The sequence below is a fragment of the Drosophila tropicalis genome, unplaced genomic scaffold (genome assembly GCF_018151085.1).
Source record: "Drosophila tropicalis isolate 14030-0801.00 unplaced genomic scaffold, ASM1815108v1 contig_878, whole genome shotgun sequence".
NCBI lineage: Eukaryota > Metazoa > Arthropoda > Insecta > Diptera > Drosophilidae > Drosophila > Drosophila tropicalis.
Genome location: NW_027173374.1, coordinates 15,031,865 through 15,057,079, shown reverse-complemented (window position 1 = coordinate 15,057,079; position 25,215 = coordinate 15,031,865). Strand labels below are relative to the sequence as shown.

Genomic DNA, 25,215 nt, shown 5'->3' with positions numbered 1-25,215 from the left:
AAAACGTCGCCAAACAAAGAGACCTCAAGAATTACATACAAAATCCCGAAATTTCGATAGGCCCCAAAATAAATACTGGGGCTAAAATGAAAATTTTTGGTATGCAGTTTATCTTAGATTACCTAGATCTACAACTTTTTCAAAGAATACACATGTCTAACTATAATATTAAAGATTTTGAAATGACCGGGCTAAACTATTGTCAAACATTTTGGGGGAGCTTTTTTTTTCAAACGCACCTGTAAAAAAAACGTCGAAAGCTGGAATGACAATAATTACGTGTCAGATTCTAAATACAATAACCAACAAATAACTGAAAAAATTTCTTCATTAAGTTTCTTAGGAGCCGAGAAAATCAAATTTAAAATCAAAAAAAAAAAAAGGGGCTTACACGCTGACCACCACTGTATGTTGGGACTTAGCAATATTTATTATTTTCTATAAGCAACACTTATATATTGTTTTGCTAAAAATAAAGATTAAATGTTTTAAAAATGCATGCCTAGGGTTTAATTTTTTAAAAGTGCCGCTAAAATTAGTTCTGTTTTATCGATAACTACGATCCTCAGCAGCGCCCCTAGGTTTTAGACTGCGTTATCACAGAGGAAAGTTATCGATGTCTGAATTTTTCATCGATGTTCTTTCCGCGCACGTGTACGCGGTTGTTTTCGTTTTAATTCTAATATTTTAATCATTTTAATACACTAATTAGACAGGTTGAAGTAAATAATGGCTATTCAACACAATCGGCGTAAAAGAAAACATGCTGAGGCAACTGCTGGAGCTGAGGAACAGCAGGATGAGGGCGAATTGGCAGTGCCCAAGAAGCTGGCCAAAGAATCAGACACTCCACAGAAACAAAAGAAGAAGAAAAAACAAAAAGAGTCCCAAAATGCTACACATGATGAGGATATGACAGAAACCATCACTCCAGCAGATGAGCATCAAGAACAGGAAGAGGAAACGCAACAGGTGGATATGGCCGGGACTACTTCCAAAAAATCAAAACACAAGGAGGACAATGAGGCTGAAATCAGTCCCGACTCGGGCATTGAGCCGGAGGAGAAAGCTGCTCCTGTCCAAAGATTCCCCAACGATTTCAAAATGCTAAATTTCCGCACCAAATTGCGTGGAAATAATTTCATAACAGGTAATGTCACAGTAAAATTCGAAAATTTCTTTAGTTAATTTAACTATTTTTGGGTTCCAATAGAATTGCGTCACTTCCTGCACATGTGTCAAACCACACGGCCTAAATTGGTGGCCAAGTACATTGAGAAACGTGGAAAACCATTGGAATTGGCCGAAGCCTTTGAAAGGATCGATAAGAATAATATTTTGCATGTGGACTATCTAACTGAGGCGCTGCATCGTGTTGTAATGGAGATTTTGAGCAATCAGAAGAGTCACATGGAATCGGCGGCCCATGGCTGTCGTTATTTTCTCAAATCCCATGGTGGTGTCCTTGAGCAGCTTTTGCAATCCACGAGTCCAAGTCATCGAAGGAATGCCCTAAAACTGCTTACGGCCATAGTTTGTGTAGAACCGCAACTGGGACGCCAGGTTCTGAACTCCTATGACATACTATCGAATGTTAAGACAATGGAGCAGATGCTATCCCACTCCAAGAGCGACTACAAAAACGAGGAGACCGTGAGGAAAGCCTATATACACTTTGTCTTGGCCTTTCTGGTGGATGGCAATAGCTTGCTGATCCGTAATATATTGGATCGTGGACAATTAATTGGTGTCCTTGCAAGAGGATTAGTCTATGACGATCATGTCACAGTCTGTGTGGTTGTCAATGCTTTGCGGCAATATGTACTGGAAAATCCTGATATACAAAAGACCAAGAAGGTTTTAGTTTTCGATCTGGAGTGCCTTAAGAATCTGCGAAGACTCTATGACTGGCGTGGACCTAGGGGTTTGCACGCTATGTACTGCAAAAATCAAAAAGAAGAAGAAGTTCCAGATGTCGAGGTGAAGCCCGAGGAAGGGCAGGCCGTTGCTTCAGCTGTTCATGAACTATTGCTCATGCTGCTTACATCAAGGAAATATGGCATCACCTTCGATGCCATGACCCATTACAGAGAGAAGCACAACAAGGTGCAGGGCCGGCTATTGGGATCACTTGATAAGCCTTTTAACAATCCGCTTAAATGGGAATTGGTCTTAAAAACTCTAACCGCCTGTCCAGACTTGGGACGAGCTTCTGTGAGGAACTTTTCAGTTCTGATTAATATAGCCAAAATACCTCGGAAGGATATTCCCAAGGCGTGTGAATTTTTGGGCGAAGTTATAGCCACCCTTCCACCCAGTTCTCTGGGTCCAGCCATGGATAAGATGACTTTAACCGATCTTAGCTTCTGGATTAAGCAGATTTGTCTACCTGTCGAGGCTATGATCCACATTGTTGGTCGAGATCTTTTAAGAGAAGACAGTTTTGCTATACGCCTGGCTACCAACCGTTTACTCCTCTCCATGATGCAACAATATAGCAGCTATATGCAGGCAATCGAACTAAGGGAGCAGTCAAAAAAAGCTGGCAATTCGTTGCGTAAATTTAAATTTGACTTGTTGAACCATTTGCTTATAAATTTTCCAAACATAGATGTCATTCTTTACTCTCTCTTTATGAGCATTCAGAAGCAAAAAGATGAAGATGTCGATGTATTGGAGCACCTATCCGTCACATTAGATTTGATTTTGATAATGTGCAAAGAGAATAAAGCATTTGTTAAGAAGACAAGTCAAATTCTGGATTATTTGGATGTCCTGCGTCCCCTCTACGAGGCTAACTTTGATAAATTGAAGAACAATGAGGATGATGATAAAATCAAATTGGAACTAAAGTCAATCAAGACGATATTAACGCTCTTTCCCCTTTCGTTGGATCCAAAAGAAAAACTCTTCGAGAAGGTCTTCCGTTCGTTTGTCAAGGCCTACATGCTTGAGGATGTGGCCATTAAAACAGAAGCTGGAAATCTATTGAATCAACTGTTCCGCAATACAGGAATATTTGATTCCTGTCGCCATGAGATTGACATTTGGCTGGAATCTTTGGTATGTTTCGATGCCCACGTTGCGGACAATGTAACGGATATTCTACTTACCATTCTGAGTCTGGATTGGACCGAGATCACATTACCTGAATTGGATATGGCCGAGACAGCGAGTAATGTAAAGAATCTCGGTAAATTATTTGCCCAAATCGAACAGGGGCAGACAGTGCAGGCTTTTGTAGAGACTCTAACACTAAGCAAGATGATGCCTCTACTACTAGAGGGTGTCTCGCTAGAGGAACCCTACGATGCCTATGTCGAATTGGTGTTTATATTGCTCTTCCATTACCACACCAAACCAGAGCAGGTGTTCCGCCTTTATAATGGACACTTAACCAAATACAAGACCTATCTAGAGAGTTGGCTAACAACTGGCGGGCAGATAAAATCTCTGCCGAAGGCTATCAGCAAAGTATGGCCAGACTTGAATCAACTTCTGGAGGAAATTAGTAAACCCAAAGATGGAAAAGCTCTCGAGGTGATTTTCAAACCCAAGGATGAGCAGAAATTCTTTCAACTAGAACTTGAGGAGGGCAAGAGCTTGCAACTTGACTCTAGTTTAAGCAATCCACGACGCAATCATATCTATGTGCAGGAGCTGCTCTTTGTCCTGACTCAGTTGTTTAACCAACAATTGCTTACCAAACAACAGGCTGAATTAATTGCAGATTGCCTGATTCGCTTCCTTCAAATCGCACGCCAATTGGATGGCAATCTATTGGAGCAAGGCAAACTACAGAAGTTGGAGGAGGAACAGCATGTGGAAAGTCATACAGAAAATCTATTGCACTACATCTACAGCATTCGACTGAGTCAACTGCGCCTCACCCAATTGCTTAGTGAGACGAATGAAACGCATTTGAACTATATAATCTTTCTAAGACGATTGACAGAACATTGTCGAAGTCTGCCAGGACTCGCTAGCCATACAGCCAATTATCGTCTGCAATTGACCAAGTCACTGGAAATCGGTCTGGCCACATCCAGTGTGGACTTGGACCAACAACAGTTAATGGAGTGTGTGTCTCTGGTCGATGCATTTGAACTGACTGCCAAGGAGTGTGGAGATATGTTGGAGTTGCTTATGACTAAAGCGACAGCGAAAGATTTCTTTGTTGGGCAGAGGCAAAATCATTATTACGATTTACTCTTGCGTCTGCTAACACGTCTGGCAGCGATAAAAGAACCCATAGATTGCTCCCAGTCGACAATCAAACTTTGTTCCTTGTATAGAGATTTGAATACGCAAAGTGAATCACAGCTGGAACCACTGGAGACTGCCTTCCTGCAATTTCTGGAGATCTATCATCATCATATATCGTCATGCGATTCTGAATTCTTCTCCATATTTTTCAATCCAACACGCAAACTGAGTAAATCAGCCATTAAATTGGCCAGTTTACTGCTCGAACGTCAACCGGAACTGGCAAAAACATTTATTGATCTTCTACCCGATCATCTAGAACAAAAGGAACTCATTTATCCCCTGCTGGATGTGGCCTTTGCCAAGAAGTATGAGTTGCCTCAATCGGTGTTGCAGCGCTGCTATCAAACCTATAAGAGCGGCTTCATGAAGAGCATCGAGAAGCCACAGAAGGCGGCACTTATCTATCGAGAGCATTCAGATGCCAGTTGTGCCCTGATTGCCCTATGTATGCCCAAATCAGAGTGTCTCGATTATTGCCAGAAGCAGTTGAAACTTGACTCTATAGAACTATTTCAAATGAAAGTGCTACGTGAGATTTACTGGCAGGCCCTGGCCTCCAGCAAGGATGAAGTGCAGCGTGGAACAGTTTTTGTTGGCTACATCAACTTGCAAATTCAAATGTTGAGCCTTGATCTAAAGAAACAGAGTGTGGAGGCAGTCAAGATTGAGCAAATGGCCTGGAATTGCTACGAGTGGTGGCAGCAGCAACAAATCAATGAATTGCCATTGGATTGGAGTCGTCTCCTGAATGCATCGCACTGGATTAATTTCAGCAAAAGTTGTCTAAAGACGGCGCTTCATTTATCGGAAGATTCCCAGCAGCAGCAGCAGACGGATCCTCTTCATGGACTCTTGCTCAAACTTCTCGCTTTCCTGTGTGATCGTCTATACGAGGACTATAACTTGGAAGATGGTTCGGCCCAGGATGGGGCAGAGACAACTCCTTCTCTATTGTATGAAATGATTTGCACTCATTCCTGCTCGTTTGATCATTTGCTGGGCAACCCAAGCGAGGTGAAGACTCAAATCTTGAACCTAATGGAAACCCTGGCAAGGAAAGCGCCTGCTGCATTACACTCCACCCACATCCCCGTCATCCTGGGTGCATATCAGGCGAAATTATCAGCCGCTGATCGTTATGCCTTGGCTCTGCTAGAGCACTACGAACGCTTCGACGTGGGTCTACAACAATATAGACCTTTTATCTGGGGTGAAAGCGCCGTAGCCCATTATGCCCTAAGGGCCACCGATGAGGATGAACGAGCTAAGCTACAGCAGCAGGAAACCAATGTGGCCCAAGTGCTGGCCTTAATAGTGCGTCAGACCTGCGAATATACCATTGAGAACTTTCCCATTTGGCGGAGTCTTCATGCCAGAGAACAATTGCCGAAGTTGCAATTTGAGAAGCCTTCAATTAAGTACCAGGCATTTGGCGATAATCTCCTGGAACAAATGGTGGAGCAAGGTGTGCAGGAGTATTCACAGGAGCTGCGACGTATCTGCCCCAAAAGAGAGACGATCTACGAGAATTGCTATGATCCCGCATTCATGGTGCCATTAATGCTTCACTGCTTCGCTCCGGAATCTGTAGTTCGTGCCCGTTGGCCCGTCCAAAATGGATTGCTCGCTTTAAGTTTCTGTGGCTTGTCCTCGCTGGACAAAGATATGCGATTGGCGGCAGCCAATGCCCAGCAACGCTATCGCACACACTTTGAACTATCCAAATTCTATGAGCGTCCATTGTGGACGCAAGCGTATGATAATATACAGGCGGGTTTATCAGAGCTGCGCACCTCGTGGCTGGCCCAGAGGCGAACGCATGGCGGAACTCCAAGGGTTCCTCTCATTCCAGCCCTCTTCATCGCCCATAGCTTTAATCTGAGCACAGAACCGACGCACCTACTCTACAAGCGTTTGATGATGTACTTGAGATTGAAACAGAGTTTCAACTTCCAAACGATACCCGATTTCAATGTGTTCTTTTACTCCCCCGAGCCGGAACATCAACAGTATCGTGAGTTCATTGTGGAATTGCTGCGTTGTGGCATCAAATGCAGTGCCGATCTCTTTCTGCTGGTGTCCACGAATACGTTCAAAGTGCTTCTCGGCTTCTACGGCTGTAGTATGGCTAGTCTGGACACTAATCTGTTGCTTCTCTCTGTGCTCTCCACCTGCGTGAAAATTCCTGGCGCTGTGAAAATCATGTTGGAGCATGTGGGTATTCTCCCCTGGCTGCAGGGCGTCATCCGAGACACAGAGTTCCATCAATTCGACATTATCGAGGGAATCATAAGCATCATCAACAATTTATGGTATGCCCTGGCTGCTAGTAAATCGGAGTTACCCGACTATGCCCATTTCCAGTTGCGATTGCATAGACTGATTCTCCAGTTGCTGCCGCTACTCTCGCCACGCATCTCAGTTCCTGCATTGGCTCGCCTTCTGAATGTACTCTGGAAAACAGCCACAATTTGTAGCCAGCATGTGGCAATGTCTGGAGATCAATTGGATCAACTTTTGGAATGTCTTTCCCGGCACTGGCCAGATCAGTTGAGTGAAGTCCGCTATGTTCGCTCATTTGGTGGCTCTGCAGCCTGTTCCCGTTCCGAATACTGCAAATGGTTGGCCAACGATCAACAATTGGAAGTCCATGCTGTGCTGGCTCTCTCAAGTCTACGTGAATACATAAGTGATTGGTGGGTAGCCAACAAGAAGACTATTACCTCAACCACTTCTCCTCCTCCAGAGACCTCGACTTCGACGACGTCTGGCATGGCTTAGTCTTCATTTTAGAATAAATATTGGAGTTTTGTTTATCGTTTAAGTATGCAGTTGTTTGAATATAGATTGTACATCAATTATCCAGCTAATGTGTTCTTATTTAATGTAATCCTTATAACACAGCTAAAATCATTTTGTATTAAAAGTTACAGTAATTTAAAAGATTTTATACCTTTTCTTATGCTCTTCAAGATTGAATGCTAACAAAGTGAGTTTAGTGAGACATTAAAAGTAAGCATTATATTAACACAGTTACAGCTATTTATCGCGACAGTTTTTTGGTTAATCAAACTTTTTAGAATAAAACTAGAGAGCATAAGCCAATCCAATTCTTATTGAAAAGATGCCAATTGTATTAATGATGAAATAGTTAAACTCCGTGGCATCTGACATGACAAACTATAAATTAATTAAGATCTTTGTTTGAGGATGGGGGCGACATAATGACACCATCTATAATCTAAGTAAGCAAATAGGAACCATCTATCGTTGATAGATGTGTTGAAAGTAAACTGTCATACAAGCCATCAGCTTTGCCAACATGTGAGCTTCGTCAACCTTCATTAGTCCGGCCCGCAACTTATGACAAATTACCAAGGCATCAGCATAACAAAAGATCGTTCATTTGTTTTTGGCTTAAAGTTACATATTTTGGCCAATTCGTTTTCACACGCAGTCAGCACACGTGGGCGTACATCCAGCCTCCAGGCACCACCTACTACCAATGCACACAGACCAAGACCTAGACCAAGTCTCTTGGTTCAACGAAATGTTAATCACCTAAAGCCAAACGCAGAATATTAATAAAAAAAAAGTGGGAAATATTCAAACATATTTTACCTTACCCTGTTATTTTTTTGTCTTCAGCAAAAGGTTGTATGAACCTGTAGGAAATCTTTTTGGAATTAGAATCAAAACTTGTTACACTTTAGTGGCAGATCTATCAAGAGCTTTTCGAATTGATTGATTGCTTGAATTAACTATTCAATAATTTAAGATTAATACAAATTTTACCTATCAGCTTTATATGTACTATGCCGAGGCAGAGATTATAGAAAGAAAAATGTGTAAAGTACAGGGTATCATTAAGTCTTTGCCATACTTTACCTTGAAACATTTTGTTTAATATGTAAAGCAATGTGCGCAAAGTTGATGCAACTTGACAGAAATATATTGACAAGATTTATGATCTTAGTAGTTCATATTGAAATTTAATCCATATCGATTATATAAACAACGAAATCTCTCGACATAATTGATTGACATAAGCAAACTTTTTTCTATTTATGAGTCAAAATGTTGGCTAAAATAACCAAATAACCGATCAAAAGTATCAAATTTCGCTCATTAAAGACATAATTATCTTTTTTGCTTAGTCCAATAAAAACTGAAATACGAGATAAAAAATAGTTAATCTGCCATGCAAGCAAATACATACATAGATACTTACCCAATGCCACTTTGACCTTTTCATACAATGCTATTCCCCCTTCATGCATTCCACATACCATATATGTACATACATTCTGTCATACTTATCAATCAAAGTCTTTCAATCAATTTATAACTAACAGGAAAAGGGGCAGGGCTCCAAAGACCCTACTTAGGTTTGTATAACCTTAATCATTTTCTTTTTTAAGCCCATTAATCTCAAGCGATTATAGAAATTAAGTAGGAATAAAATCAAATAAATTACCTATATATATATATTATACTGGGTCTTAACTTAGCTTACTTTCTTACTTTTCCAACGCCAAGTTTCATTTCTAATAAAATCAGAAGAAAGTAGATAAAATCAAATCAGTTTTGAAAGATAAGAGATTTTCTTAGTTTAACTGCGTTTTAATAATTGTGTCCCAAACTAATGTAGTTAGTCTCATTTAGCTAGAGTATAATGAAAGGAAAGTTTCTCTAGCGCCGCTTTTATTAATTATTTCAATAGTTTTCACACAAAAAAAAAAAAAAATCTGTTGAAAAAAGTCAGCAAATTGAAAAACGATTAGAGACACAGATGGACAACATAAAGAAAGTTCAAAAGTTCATACATCATAATGTCCAATCCATCTCAGTAGCTGAACTGAACCAAAGCAAACAATGCGATCATCAAGAGTCAAGAAAGGGCTTCGTGGGTGTGGCAAATGTATATGTATCTATGTAAGTTTGTGTTTTTATAGGTTTACCCACAATTTACTGCCTGTCAAATGATTGATTTAGCTTACTTAAAAAACCATTTTGTCTTTTAATCCGGAACCGAACGAACCGAACCGATATTCATGGCCCAACGACCTCTTGCAAAGACACAAACAAACGCCTGGAAATACAAATTGGTAGATCGATTCCACACACACACACGAAATGCGTTGGCAAATATTGCGTCTGATGCGTTCATATTTCACACCTTAAACGACTACCCAGTGTTTAAGAGGGGGGAGGGATTAGCCAAGGGGGAGGCATCTATAGTCTTACCCTCTACTATTTGCATTTTAAATTATTGACGACTGAGGCGGCTCATTGACATGTTTATTTTATGGTCGCCGAAAGGCCTTTGCATTGTTTCACACAAACACCGAAAAAGATGCACACACATACATATATACGATATACATTTGTTTATTTGTTTTTAAACAAATTTCTCGATTGTTTTCCATTGCCTTTTTTATATATTTACTTTTCTGATCCCAATCCGCGGAAGATGCTCAGACGTCTTGTTGCTTTTTGTGATTAAATTTTTTTTGCTACTACTACTAATCATAAATGCCCAAAAGTGACTGATTTCGTGACGGTCAGTCTGTCTGTCTGTTTGGGATAGATGTTTGATTGGTCAAACGTCCGGGGAGACTGTCAAGTATACCTTCATACATATGTCATAATTGGAGAGTTTTAAATTTAGCTGCTCATTTGGCTTTTCTATGGTCCAATTGATGACTTTATTATGCTTGAATATGTAAATGCAAAAAGGGAAGGTAGCCAGTTTTAGGGCGTGACTAACTCAACATGAAACCCGCTATCAAGGTCAACAGTTGCAAACACGATGGCTTCGGGTCAAATGCAAAAGGTTAAAACGCCCATTAACTGGCAAAAAATCAAATCATTGTAAACAATTCACCTTAAAATTTTGTCATTTCTTCTTCGAAAATAATTTCTATTCACATTTAAGCTATTATTTTGATTACTATAATTATGGAAAATGTAATGCAATAACTTGGTTAAACAACCGATTTGGTTCACAGCATTTAGACCATTATCAACATAAAGTTTAGAAAATATTCTTCAACCTAGACTCGACTAAAACGTGTAATTAAACATTTGAAATTATGTATATTAATAATTATTTTTTCTTTTTCTTTCTTTTCGTTAGACTTCCTAAGATGCAGAGAATTTTCAAGGATGTTTCCTCCATCTATAAAAAACTCCTTATTCTTGGATTTCAAACTCTTTTCTTTTAAACATTTCGCATTATTTGTAAATACTCGAAAAGTGCTCCAATAGTTAGAAAATAATCTATAAAAGTTGCCATTTTAAGTAAGTTATTCCATCTAATTGAATAAAATTATAGTCCAAATAAGCATATACAATATTGTCCATTAAATAATTTCTTTTTTTGTTTGCAAGCGCATAAATTTGAAGAATTCATATCACTTATGTATTTTGTTTAGTTCATTCAAATCCTATCCAAGGCTGCTGAAAAAAATGCATATTAATTTTTTTATCCTCGGTCCTCGGCCAGGTGAACGGTAGCCGCCGCCAGCTGCTCACGTTTAGCCTGCAGTTGGAGTTAGGCAAATGACCTGCTGGTTCTTCTGGTCTCTATTTTTTTTTCCAAGTCACAATCAAAATTTGTTCAACTTACAAAATGGCAACAGCAGCACCCACCTCAATAACAACAACAACCATGTAGGAGTGTATATATGTATATGGATATATCGTGTCGTTGTTTTTCTTAGCCACAAAAGTCAAATTGAAAATTTTTCATTTGGAAATCGTTGAGGGGGAGAGAAACGCATGTCGATGATGCCAAACGGAAAAGGGTGCAAACGGGTTCAAATGGCGAACAAGGCGATGAGGCGTTCAAATATCAAAAGTCACGACGAAGAAAGCAGGTTTTTCTTTTTCAAAAGAGAAGCAGAAGGAGGAGGGGGGAGTTTGACTTCAATGTTCAACGTGTGAGTGTGTGTGTGCAGGTTGCGCTTTAAGAAAACCAAAAAAAAGGCATTTGCCAAATATTAGGCGACTAAAAGATGTGCCTCCAACTTTTCCCCCTCTTCCTCCCCCAGCCGTGTGCAAACTTGTCATGCAATCGGTAAATAGTTTTCACTAGATGCCGATGCCAACAGGTATCCAATAACAAGAAAAACTCACACAAAATCTACTTGCGTTTTAGTTGTTTGCAATGCAAACTATTAACTATTTGGATAATGAATTATTATAAAAGGTATCCCCCAAATGTGTTGAGCAAAGGATGTGGTCTGTCACTCCATCAATCCCTGTCACTAGCTCACAAGATACCCATTGATATAGGGAAACAAAGACGCCTTCGAAAGGGTTAGGTGGGGGGGTCACGGAATATCAATAGCCCATTCTTTATTAATACTCATTTTGCATACATGTTAAAAATTTTAAAGGTATTATGCAATCTCAATCAAATTTCACACTCCTTCTTTGAGTTTTTCACTGAGTTTCTTACATTTAAAAAAAAAATTTTTTTTTTAGCAATTTGTAGAAAATATTGACTTTCTATTAAACATCTTTGTAAAAATTGCGATTTTAACTTAAATTTTTCTCCTTCGTTTGGACATAAATATTACAGAATTGGATAAATTACTGATCCACCCCAGATATATAAACTATCATATACAAACTTTACATATCAGACTTTTATTAGTTGCATTTAATAGTTTTAATTTGAATTTAGAGTCTATAAAAAGCCCTAAGAAACCAACAAACACAATTTACGATGGGACATTTTTCTTTAATGGTTCCTAAACGAGTGAAAAATTGTTTTTGTTTCCTTTTGTTAAAATATTCTTGTCTCTAAGCACATTCTTTTTTAGGAGTATCCCAAAGTTATCAATCTATAGGCAGGATCATTATAACAACTATCACTTAAGTAGCTTTTAAACTCAAAATAATTTACTACAATCGAAGATAGAAAGAAATTCCATTGTAGTGAATGTGCTCGCTATCCGCAAGGGTATATAAAATGTGGCATTCAAGAAAATAAATGTTGATGTAAATAGATCTTTCACCTCAAGTCAACTTTGCATTGTAGTTTCGTTACAACAAGTCGTTGAACGATGGTCATCTTCATGGCCAAAACAATGCTTTCAAGTGCCAGTTGCCAGTAGTTTGATGGAACCATCAACTCATCATCTCTATCTATGTCTGTGTGTGTGTGTGTGTGTGTGTGAGTCGAGTAGAAGAGTGGACAACAGTTGGTATTTCCCGTTTTTGGTCTCTAGCAAATATTTAGCCATGGCGAAAAGCGAAAATGAAATAAGCAATTGAAAAGTTTCAAACTGAAGATGATCGAACGGAAATGCGGAAATTATCGTATGTATTGATTATGGAAAATGCGTCTATGGCCATGAGTTAATTTACATGCACAAATGGCGCTAATTTGAGAGAAATTTTCTACCGTGAAGTGGCCCAAAAAAAGCGAAAATAAACTAAAGCCAGACGGCCACGCGGAAGCTTAACATGGAGAGGAGAGGAAACTGCAGCCACGAGCCAAAGCTCCAACTTTGATCTGTGTGCGAATGCCTAGCCCCGTTGGCGTTGTGGACGGTTAATGAGCAGACACGGCTATGGGCAAGGATTTGGCCGAAACAAAAACAAAAAGAGATACAGCAACAAAAAACCAGTTGCCAAGTTGCCAAGTGAAGATGTGCCACACACAGATGCTGGATGTGAATGCGAATGTTGGGTAACATATAATCATAAAACTGTGCCCAAAATCCAAAACGAAATGGAAAGTCTGTCTGTCAAAAAACAAAATGAAAAAAAAAGTTGTCAAAATCAACGCACGCATAAAACCTCGCATAAAAACCCTAATGAAGCCACCAGGTATTAAGTATTGTAGAATAATCATTTGATTTTCAAGATTGCATCATAATAAAGATATATAAATATAATGGACACCAAAAGCGTGTAAATTTGCAATTGACTGGCGGCCAAGTTTTATAGCCAAGTTCAAGCGGCATATCGATAAAAGGGCCAGCAGCAGCTTTCATTCATTAGCCACACAAAAACATGTTGTTGGCAACATTTGAGGCCAGCAACATGTTGCCAAACCAACCACCACGAACAGCAGCAGCATCATCTTCAGCTTCAGCTTGTCGGTCATTTCTTTGGCAAGGAGGCCGCATTGGAGCTTGCCAGGCCTTCAGTCTGTAGCAAGCGTTCAGATGGTTTAGTTGTTGTTTTACCTTTTTGCTGGCGCTGGCGAACCGCAAATAGGCCCCCCCGTCCTCAAGACCCACGAAACGAATTAAAGACCCAAAATCGCGCAAATCAGTTACAATTGTTGTTGGTGTGAATCGATTTTAGCTAATTTGAAAATAACGAAAAGTGCAACAAGACCAAAAGCTAATAGACAAATCAAATGAATAAATATCCAAATACGTTAAAAACTAATTAGAGTTTGGTTTTTTTGAGAGTTTGATTTTGATATATTACAATTTGATTGCGTGTGAAACATTTGCCTCTACCAAGAGTGCAGATAAGAGACGAAGAGAAGAGATTGGTCAACTATTTGGATATATCCCAGCAATTCAGTTTTGGATTATAATGGCCGTAATGGTAAGTAAAGAGAAGATGTATTGAAAAACTTTCACCAGCAAAATTTACTAATTAAATTACATTAATTAACCAAACGAAAAAACGAAACGAAAAAAATCGAAAAAACACGCCCAACTTTGGCACTTTGAATGTTATGAGTGTGGGAGTTTATTTTTCGCATCCCAAAAATCGAAGCTTATCCAACGGGGGGAAATATATTTGTTTTCTTTTCTTCTCTCATGTTTTTTTGTTTTGGATTTCTTTTTCTTTTTGGCATTATCAAAATTATTGATAGTCATTTTGAGCGAGTCATTTGTGTAATGGGTTTTTAATGCCATTTAATGATTCCATTTCATAGCTGAACGTCATAAACCAATGACTAAAAGCCAATAAAACAATTTAATTAGTCGCAGTCGACTCATTTGATTTACAGATCACACAGAAGCCATTTGCTAACTGCAGATGAAGTTATTTTATGATAGAGACAAACAAGATTAAGATCGTTAAGTCTGCCTCCAAATCAGGGGTCCCCCCTGCAGCTAGCCAACAGGAGATGGAAATTGAGTTTTTGATCGTTTAACTAAATTAGCTCATATGCCTAGGCGAAGGCTGTCAAAGTGTTTAAAAACAAGCAAGGTCGCTTAAAGTGATTCTACCCAAAAAGCTTACATACTAAGAGAGCCCGCATTTACATCTATATAAGCGTGTATATATATTTATGATTAGACTGTAACACACCCTGGGCATATTCGATTTCATATTATGCAATACACAATTTATGGCCAGTCGACCTGTTCGCAATGCCAGCCAAAGTTGAGAGTTGGCCACAGACTGGAAGAGTGTCCAGTCATCATTGAAGACGACATCCCAAAAAACGCAAGATGCTTGCTGTTGTTGTAGTAATTGTTGTTGTGGTTGTTGTTAACATGCAATAAAATTTCACTTTTCACCGTTGCATAATTGCAGTTTGACAATGCTTAAAATTGATTATGTTTTTTTGTTTCTGTTTGCGAATAAAAAAACATAGCTTCCTTGCCGTTCGCAAGATTTCACCAGCCCAAAATTAGCAACTTGGGTCATAAATCATGCAAAGCCTCAGACAAGGGAGGTGTGAGAGGAAGTAAAAATAAACAAAAAAGATCAAAGTTGACATATCCTAAAATGAATTTTGTTGAAACACTCTCGGGAAATAAATAAATTATATTCCCATAAGCATTTGAATAATATTTTCATTTCGTATGTGGAAAAGTATTTCAGGATTTTCATTTACTTTCGTTTGCCTTCTCGAAAGTTTGCGTTTATAGTATCGAGATTCAGATTCCTTTCCCACAAAGTGATCTATTTCACCCCGAAAAAGTTGTAATTAAAATTACTTTTAATTGAAAAGATCCAACTGTCTAAAATTTCAATTTAAAAATCAGTATGCAAATGATTTATTACAAATTTTGCAGATCACTGATCAGATATCACTCATCCGATATCAAAGTACTATTTGATTCGCTCTTTATTGTACTCTATGCAATTGAATGAAAGTAAAAGTTTGAAAAACACAATCACTCACGAATATTTTCATTCATGAATTCAAAAGAGGAGACCGCACACCAAATCAGCCCTCATATGGAGTGAGAGACGTGTCTAAAGATCTGTATCTTAGAGCAAAGGAATTGGCACGAAATTGTGCAACTGTCAAAATAACATTTATCATATATGCATAGAAAAAAGGGAAGAAGAAAGACAAAGACAAAGACACCTTTTCGCCGAGAGCACATGAGCAGAGGCATGTCAACAAGGCAGTCGCGTTTATCCACCTGGATGTGAGACATGAATCGCACTTGTTGCTAAATATTTGACAGCAATGCAATGCATCATTTCCAGCTATGCAATAAGTTAAAGCACGGGGGAGGCGAAGTTCGTTGCCTAAGTCTTTTGTTTTTGTTAAGACTTTTTTTTACGCTATTACGATTAAAGGTCAACAGCAGTCCGAATAGGAGAGGAAAATGGTAACTGGCACACGACAATGCACACAATGTAAACGATTTTTACATAATAATATGTAACTACATATATAAACAGATAAAGGCAGATGCTGATAGACAGTCAGAGCGAGATGGGGATATGGATTGGACCGCTTAGTATGAAAACATTTACCACATTGAAATGGCCAGACAAACAGAGACAATCGTCTCGATCATCTTCATCTTGGTCTCCGTCTTCAAAATGCCCAAACACAGAGAGATGCTCCGGCGTCGATAAAAGTGAAACCGAAATTGCCAAGTACACGGCGCGGCAGTGGCGGCGGAGGCGCCGATGATGCCATTGACATTGCATTTTTAACTCTCAACGCGCGGCCATTAGATGTAAAGAGCAAAACAAAAAGTAAAGATTTGCCAGCCAACCAGACCTCTCCCTTCCCTCACTCCCCTCATTCCATCAATCCCTCTATCCAAATAGATGCAAACAATGGGCAGGCCATTACGCCAAGGCGCCCGCAAAAAAAAAACACAAAATTATTGCTAGCTGGAAAAATTATCTATGTGTGTGTGTGTGACTTGTTTTTTCACTCTTTCGCCATCTCTTTTACTCTCTTACCTAGTTGAAAATTTATTGTAATATGCGCACATTGGTAATTTTGTATTATTTTTATTATGAAATGCTGTGTGGATAAATAAAAGGCATGCGGCTGAAGATGGAAAATTGCGTTAGCCATTGGCTGGGTAGTAGCAAATATAATAGAGAGACAGCCAAGACAGGTGAAGATTAGGATTTTCACTCAAATGTTAATGTTTCTTCTTTTTTTCTGGCGAGAGTTGGGCGAAACTTGTTGCCAATATTAACGAAAATCCAATCCAACAAACAAACAGCCAGAGATTCATGGAAGTCTCACAACATTTGAACCTCAGCATCTGTTATCAACCACGATTCATCGATGATAAACTTGACCTCTGTTCAAAACTATTGTTTGGCCATCGAAACTAAAACCCAATTAAATGCACATAAACATGCAAATTAGGAGAGACGAAAAAAAAATGGCCAGCAAAATGGAAACTAAATGAATTGTAACAAGCAATGAATAAATGATCGAAACATATATGAATATATATACATATGTATATGTATATATTTGGCAATACCCAATATACAGAGGCCCCATCAATGCCAATCAAATGACCAACTAGCATGTCAAAACAAATGCTGATCAAGTAGGCATATAGCCAAAGATTATGGACAAACTTTAAAGTGAGAGATGGACGCAGGGCGCGTTGATTTGAAATTATGCAAATGTCCGGATAGCTTGTTATAAATACTGATTGAGGTGGACAGGTATGCAGATAAAGATGGAACTGAAACCGAGAAACACACACACACACAAACGAAATACACCTTACAACAATTACATACGATTTTATTGGTCTGTGGTGGACAACAAAAGCTTGGTAGCCACAAAGGCAGTTAAAAGGCCATAAAATACTGTAACAAATTGATTGGGAAATATTAAAAACATAAAAAAAAGATGAGATGGGCAGATCTTTGTATTTCCCTTAAAAGTGTCCCTATTCAAGTAAATGTATGAAAATAATTCGATTTAAATCGGTAGCAGTTTGCACTGAACACAAGCTTTTAGCTTAAGTCTGGTTATAGCCGACGATTCATTTACATTTATCACTCTATCTGATCAATGGGAACTTTCTCACCTTATTTAACCACAAGTTCGCACAAGTCACAGATCACAGTCACGGTCATAGATTTGAAAGGAAATTGAATTTAAAAATTATTATTCACTGTAAAATTTCTTCTTGATCAGCTTTTGAGTTCATTTTCCATCTCTCTAATCAGTGACGTCAACATCAGTAGGCAATCCCCTTAAGTTGCGGCTTCTTTTATACACTCAAGAAAATAGTTCTCAGAATATATGCGCTCTAGTAGATCTAAAAGGGAAAAGATAAAGAAAACAATTACGTTTTTATTATTAAATGATTTAAATAATTAAAATAAATTATAATAATTAAAATAAAATAATAATAATTATTATTTACGTACTGAGAATCTCCTCGATCAGCCAATGAATCCATTTTTTACCACTGCGACTAGGGACGTCGAGAACCGAACGGGGGCAGCGTAGCCCCCGACAACTAAAGCACCCCCTCAGCTGCAGCGTCTTTTATACGCTTAGCGCCAGCAAAGCGCGGGAGAAAGCGCAAGAATCGTTCTCCCACTGAACTGCACTGCATTCTCTGTCCCTTTCACTCACACGCTTAATTTCACTCTTTGCCATACGCAAGCATATGAGAACGTGCTTGTGTGTGGGAGTGGGTGAGTTACAGCAAGAGAGAGTAAGCTGTGCCGCGCTTTGTGTGGGAGGGAACGCAAGAATGTATGTGGAGTGAAATGTAGGGAGAGAAAGAATGCATTCTAAAATGAGAGAGTTACACCGGGAGAGTGAGAGGTGGCGTGAGTAAGAAAGCGCTATTAGAATCATTCTCACTCAAGCCAACTACCATTCTCGCGCTCACTCCCACGCAAAGCGCGCCAAAGCTTACTCGCACTCCCCAGCACTTACTCTCTCTTGCTGTAATTCACTGACTCACACACACATGCACGTTTTCATGTGCTAGCGTATGACAGAGACTGCAATTAAGCGTGTGAGTGAAAGGGACAGAGAATGTAGTGCAGTTCAGTGGGCGAACGACTCTGGCGCTTTCTCTTTCTTTTTGCTAGAGTGCAATAGTAGCTAAAAAGAGTAATTAAAAGATCTTAAAAACTTTTGGATAAAAATGCGACAATTTCATAAAATAGATTTATTTTGTACCGAAAATCGAATACATATGTATGAATATGAAAATCAACTTAAATGAAAATGATGGATAAGCCACTGTGAGCGTGTATTAGCATTTGTTTAAGATAACTGCAGCTTTAATCCTAAGATAGAGACTAATAATAGGAGCCTAGATACGAGACATAATTGTTTTTCATTTTATAAACGACAAAATAATCAAGCATAAAATTAAATAATCATCATTTCATAAGTGAAATATTAAAAACTAGCCGCAACCTTGACAAGTAAAAGTTGTAAGAGTAAGAGCCCAGAGATAATTAAATTAATTTTTATTATTCATTTCGCCAGTTTTGCAATTGCTTAAAATGTGATCTCAATCTAAACACTCATTCATATGCATAGACGTACAAACTTAATGTTTCGATGATGATTTGCATGTGGTAATAAAATTATAGTTATTAGCCCCGTAAAGGTTAGCTAGTGTGTGTTAGTGTGTGTGTGTATTGTTTTTGGGCGTGAACTAGTCCGATCATAAACAATATTTTATTTGCTATTTTATGATTATTATTTGAATTTTTCGATTGGAATTCATGATTATTACTGGCATATAATTAATACAGAAATACATATATGTATGTATGTATGTACATGTTGGCCCACATAAAACATAAAATGCAATTAGCACACAGTTCCAATGGTTACAATGTATCCAATGGATTACGTTATCTGCCATCCAGATGGACAACAGCAGCAAGTTTCGAGCCATGTCGGGCAGGTTTCCTCTTTTTCTGGTTATCATATGGCGCACATGACGTGGCCACAGCTGCTTAATAGTGCGTGGATTATGCTACCAAGCTTAAGCAATCCTCAATCCCATCCTCGAAAATGCAGAAATGGAAAAATGCAGAAATGCATCTGCGAAATGTGAATGTGTCCGAGTGGCGGGGCATGTGCAACAGGCGTGAAATTAATCACCCACAATGTAGCCACAGGCGGCAACTGACAGCTTGAATTACTCGCATATTCGCCTTATGGGATATGGATGTGATGTGATGTATATGATGTACCCATTTTGGTGTTTTTTTGTACTCAACAGATCTGGGTTACCCAGTCTTACATATCGAAAGTGAAGTTTTTATTCATGTTTTTGTTTCGTTTTGGCCAGTCTCTTATATAATTTGCGTTTGCTTTTCACTCGCACAAGTTTCCTTCGATTGAGAGAAAAAGAAGAAACAATTTCAACCCACACACAAATGAATGAAAAATAAACACAATATAGACAGCTGGAGATTTGATGATTTGATTTATTGCTAATTTATTAAAGTTGCCTTTTTTATTGTTGAATCATTTTTACACTTTGCTTAGCCGCATATTTGTGGCTTAAAAGCCATTGGTCTCTTCTCTCCGTGCGGAACTCTGTGGCTAGTCAAAAAAAATTTATTGAATGGGTAATTAAAGAAATTTTATTGAGCTGTTCGTGTGTGTGTGTGTGTGTGGCTACCTTTTGGCATTTTAGATGCTCGTTAAATGTAAGTTTAGCACGCGAATAATTTTATATTCCATAAATGTATGAAAGTGCAATAACCGACATGGAAAACTTGTTAATTTTTTATTGAAATATATAAACAGATGATAAAAGAAAAGTATTTGGAAGTTTAACTATTACTTTCGAATAGAATTTAAATAGTGATTAACTATATTTAATGTAAATACACCCAGGAGCTGGACAAAACTAATGTATTAATCTAGTAGATCAATTTAAATGCCTGTATTAGATTAGATCAAGCCCAATTGAAACTACCTCTGGCATATATTGGCTAAGATAAAAGATCATTAAGGCCTAGGAAGTTACAAAAACTCATTATTTATCGTTAGTTTTACTAGATTTAGGTAAGAGCAAGCCGAGCTTAAAAGACTATATACTGTAAGGGTTAAAATCCTTGAAAGAAGAAATGGAATGTTGAAGTTTCCTACCAATTTTTTGATATGTAGACTTAGACTTCCACTTAAAAACCTCTGACTAAGCTCTAGCATTATATGCATGTTAATCATTAATGTAAACATAATTCTATAGCTTCTATAATACATATGTATATATATCTGTGTGGCAATATAGCTTTATATATCTTTTAATGGTAGTAGACATTTGCATAATTGGTCTTAAGTATCTACAATAACTGCAATGATCAACAATTGAAGTAGCCTTTATAAGTTTATATCTTTTTTGTAGTTGTGTGATTCAACACTTCCGCTTACAGTTGGCAGGCGAAATTCATGTTTTCGGTTAGTAAATAAAATGAAAATGCTTACATGCAATATTACTTACCTATTTCTTGTTGGCTTTACTTTAGCCATGGCAATTGACCATTACAATTTATGATGATTACCATTTTCCACCCATTCTTTTTTTGTTCAAAGGCGAGACTTGTATACCGAAATCTCTCCCACTTTCGGTGTTTTTATGCTGCAAAAGGGAACCGGCAACTTGATTAGCGCCAATACCGCAAGACTTGACGAACTGGCTAACCACCAACTGTATATGCCTGTCTGTCTGTGGCCAGCTTAATGCCAACGATGATTTCCATAGTGAAATTGACGCAAATGAGCAGCCAAAGCAGACAACGCTATTGATTTTGTGCCTTTTTATTTGGCCAAAAAAACACAATCGAAATAACTCCAAGAAAACTAGTTGTACAACAAAATAATTTCCCATCAAATGTTGTTTTCCTGCAATTGTCGGTGATCTATGCAGTTGCAACAATCCTTAGGTAGTTGCCCTTTTGCAGAACTTGAACTTTAACCTTGGCTTAAGTTTTCCATTTGAGGGCAATTCGGTTTGAAGTGGAAAAATGGAAAAATGATTGTTTAGCATCAGAAATGGTCAAGTCATGTTTTTTCTTGGATTGATTGATGTTTTTCTGTTTTAGAAAGTCGTAAGTGCTGAAATCAATGAGAAGCCTGATTACCTGTCGATCTTTCACACACACACACAAGCAAGTTAAATTAGCCAACATGTCTAGCTTAATTTGATTAACAAGAGAAATGTGTTATATAAACCAAAACGAATTGAAATCTACATAGGAATGTTTTGTATATATATATTTACCTCCCTCTCTTTCTCTTCCACTCACTTAATTTTCATCTGTTGCTGATTTAAAGAAAATTTTGCATGCAAAATGAAAAATGCAAAGTGCCAAGTGGCAACAACGTGACTGACAAATCCTGGGGCACCCGCACCCGCAGCCAAACCAAAACAAAACCAAGCCAAACGACAGGTGGTCAGATAGGTTTTTGCCTCCACAGCAATTAGCCTAAACTTTCAGCAACAACAAAGCGTTTGCAAGCAATTTGCAGAAATCGTTGGCTAGAAATCAATCGTCAAGCTGTTGAATTTGGGGGGAAACTTGTGCAAAAACAAGAAACTGTAAACTCTAGGAAGACTGGGACTTCATTGGAGATGCACCATTACCCAATGAGTGGGCAGTCTCCAGTTGCCCATCACCCCACCTTTTTGCCGAGTCAGCTGGAATTCGTAGCATAATGTGTTATGATTTACTGCTTGTGCAAATACCGCAAAGATTAACATGCTGAGATTAAATGTTAGCTTCACTTGAACTAACCCATTGAATCAGCGGTAAGGGGGGAGGTCATACCAGTAACTCGAGTTGCTCAAGTAAAAATTAAACAGATGTTGCACAATATGCAACAATTTGTTTTTGTTTTTAATCACAATATCGTTTATTTAATGACCTCTTTGAAATTCATTTTGCCATTTAGAAGAATAGGATCTAGTCCTTTCCAGCTTAGTAGGTTTGCTTTTGTGTATAGATCCCAAGGTTGCCTCCAGTAATCGAGCTTAAAATTGGCATTACCTTAAATGAAGCTTCAACTGGAGACTGGTTCATTAATAACCCGTGAAATGAAGGTCTTTACGGGGGGCACAGTGGCTCGTTTTATTTGCTATTTCAAATCAATGGATAGGTGCAGATATTTGCCAGAAACTAAGCAAAATGAACCACTGTGCAAGGCTTGAAACTTATTAAGTTATCACACAAGTTACAATCTTCAATCATTAGGCATAATGTCGAATATTTCCTCTACAATTTTTGTTTTTGTTTGTACTTATGACCCGCAGAGACAACATTTCAACAGTTTGCCCTGGTTGCTGCTGGGTGTGCTTTTGTTGGCGGCCTTAATGCTTCAATCGGTTGGCGCCGAGGAGGAGACCGAAAATGCGAGCACCGAGAGCAATGAGATTATACCAAGGGAAGCCATACAAAAGCTGGATTTTTCGGTGCGTCAAGCTCTCTTGCGGGCCATCGATAAGCTGGAGCAAGAGGAGGCGGCAGAGTCGGCCAAGACAAAGAGCACGGAAAGCCAACACATGGAATCTACCACATTGGCAACCATTTCGTCACGAGAGAAGGAAGAAATACTTGAGGAGAGCACAAACGAAGCTGAGACGGAGCCCGTGGTGCCCACTGTGCAGTTCTATACGGCAACCTTCGATGAACGTAATGCCCAGGAGCAATTGCTCTCATCGTTCATTGATCGCTCCAAGGTGTGGAAGAAGACAACTTTGCGTAAGCAAAGTTCTCCCATATTGCCACTGGAGGGGGAAACGGGACCAGACAACAAGCAACTAGCACGTAGCGTCGATAGTGCCTCGGGTAAGAGTGGTTCTGGTTCTGGCTCGTTGAGCAGCAATGAGATCTCTCATGATGGCAGTCAAGAGATTAAGTTCGAGATACGTAGCAGTAATGCGAAAAGCACCACTACGACAACAACAACAACATCTACGACGACAACAACAACAACGCCCAGGCCACGTACCACACGTCGTCGCCCAACGACTACAACAACAACGACAACAACCACTCCACGTCCCACCCACAATGAAGATGGTGAGAACATTGAACTGGTGGATAAACAGGATATACGGATACAAGAAGCTCCATTGGTCACTGCCTTTACCGTAGACTTGGATGAACGTGGCACAGCTCAGAAATTCCGTCCACTCAACTTGCCCAATGGAGGTCAATCGCGGCCTTTGGCCTATCATCATATTGGGCCCACCATTACCAAATTGAGTGTTTTGGAATCGGAACCACCGGCAACGCCGCTGCCCACCCAAAACCCAGCCACATCGAGCACAACACAAATCACCACAAGCACATCCAATGGTTTCTCCACCACACCCGCTCTTCTGGCCAGCAGCAGCAGCACCACCAGCAATTATGTCAAGGTAAAGATCTCAAATGAATCTCTAGATTATTTCTATTTTTATGCTTCTTGAACAGGAACCACTGACCAACTTGGATGCACCGCCCAGTGTCAACAACTATTTGATTGAACGCCATCGTGCCCTGGAGCAGCAGATCTATCAATTAAAACTCCAGGCCCAGCAGCAACAGGCTTTGATCTTGCGGCAATTGAAACTGCTCGAGGAGCAGACTCAAAGTCGTTTTCAGGCCGCCGCCCCCATTGCGCAACAGCAGCAGCAATTGCCGTCGCCTCAGGCACAGCAGCAACAGCAGCAGCAGCAGCATGGTTCGTTGGAGGCCATACAGACTGCACTGCAACCGCCCTCGCCGGGTTACTCCATAAGACCTTCGGTGGAATTTATACCTAGCACACATACCAAAACCATTATCTATCCCACATATCCGATTGAACAGCAGCAATTGCCGTTGCGCGATGCCGTTGCGGGTCATAAATTTGCCCTACAGGGCAGCAGCAGCCACAACAACAACAATAACTATCAGAAATTGCCAACACCAACGAATGCGGTGCAACAAATTTTCCAAAATTTGCAACAAAATTTACAAAAAGCCAATGAAAATGCCAACAACAACAATAATGTGCATATACAACCCTCAAATCAGTTTAACTTTGCGCCTGGTGAGGCGTCACCATTACAAGCTCTGCCCCAGCATAACTATCAGCAATTTCAACCGCAGCAACAGCAGCAATTGTTATTGCCCAGCTATGTAACAAATGCACTCTATCAACAACAACAACAACAACAACAGAGGGCACGCCACTTTCGTCAGGAAACGGGCACTGGCAACTTTGGTCTTAATTCAAATGTGGAAATCCAACCTAGCAATTCATTTGCCACAACAATTGTTAGCCAGCAACCAGCAAGCAGTTCAAATCTAGAGAATCAAAATTTCTATCGCCAACATTTGACGCCACAGTTGAGTAGCCGTTTGCAACAGAATGCCCAGCAGTATTTGCAACAGCAACAGCAGCAACAGCAATTGCAGCTGCAACAACAGCAGCAACCAAATGGGGCAAATGACGTCACACCCAGCATTAACTCAGGTAACCCACATTATAAACTCAAACACCATAATAATTATAATAACAGTCCCAGTGACATCAATCAGCTTAGTCAATTTAGTAATTTAAGAAATTTTGAAGAATTGAAAGTAATTAGTAAAGTTTTAGCTCTCAACCATGGCATCCCACAATTCTCTCCACAAAAACTGCACTTCAACGGGTCCTTTTGAGCACCACCAACACAAACCGAAGCCATCACCAATTCTATTCCCTTCTACCGCACATTGCACACCACCAACACCACCAGCACCACCATCACAAGCAATCCT

The 25,215-nt window shown here is 39.2% G+C and overlaps 2 protein-coding genes across 2 annotated transcripts; both read left to right on the top strand.

Annotated features, from left to right (window-relative positions):
- Window positions 1-631: 631 nt before the first annotated feature.
- Window positions 632-7,212, top strand: LOC137584138 (nucleolar pre-ribosomal-associated protein 1). The gene is made up of 2 exons (XM_068299388.1): window positions 632-1,150; window positions 1,214-7,212. The coding sequence occupies exons 1-2, from the start codon at window positions 730-732 to the stop codon at window positions 7,048-7,050; spliced, it is 6,258 nt and encodes a 2,085-aa protein (XP_068155489.1). The 5' UTR covers window positions 632-729; the 3' UTR covers window positions 7,051-7,212.
- A 9,389-nt stretch (window positions 7,213-16,601) lies between these two features.
- On the top strand, window positions 16,602-25,116 carry LOC137584139 (putative mediator of RNA polymerase II transcription subunit 29). The gene is made up of 4 exons (XM_068299389.1): window positions 16,602-16,609; window positions 22,739-23,846; window positions 23,902-24,916; window positions 25,055-25,116. The coding sequence occupies exons 1-4, from the start codon at window positions 16,602-16,604 to the stop codon at window positions 25,114-25,116; spliced, it is 2,193 nt and encodes a 730-aa protein (XP_068155490.1).
- Window positions 25,117-25,215: the final 99 nt, after the last annotated feature.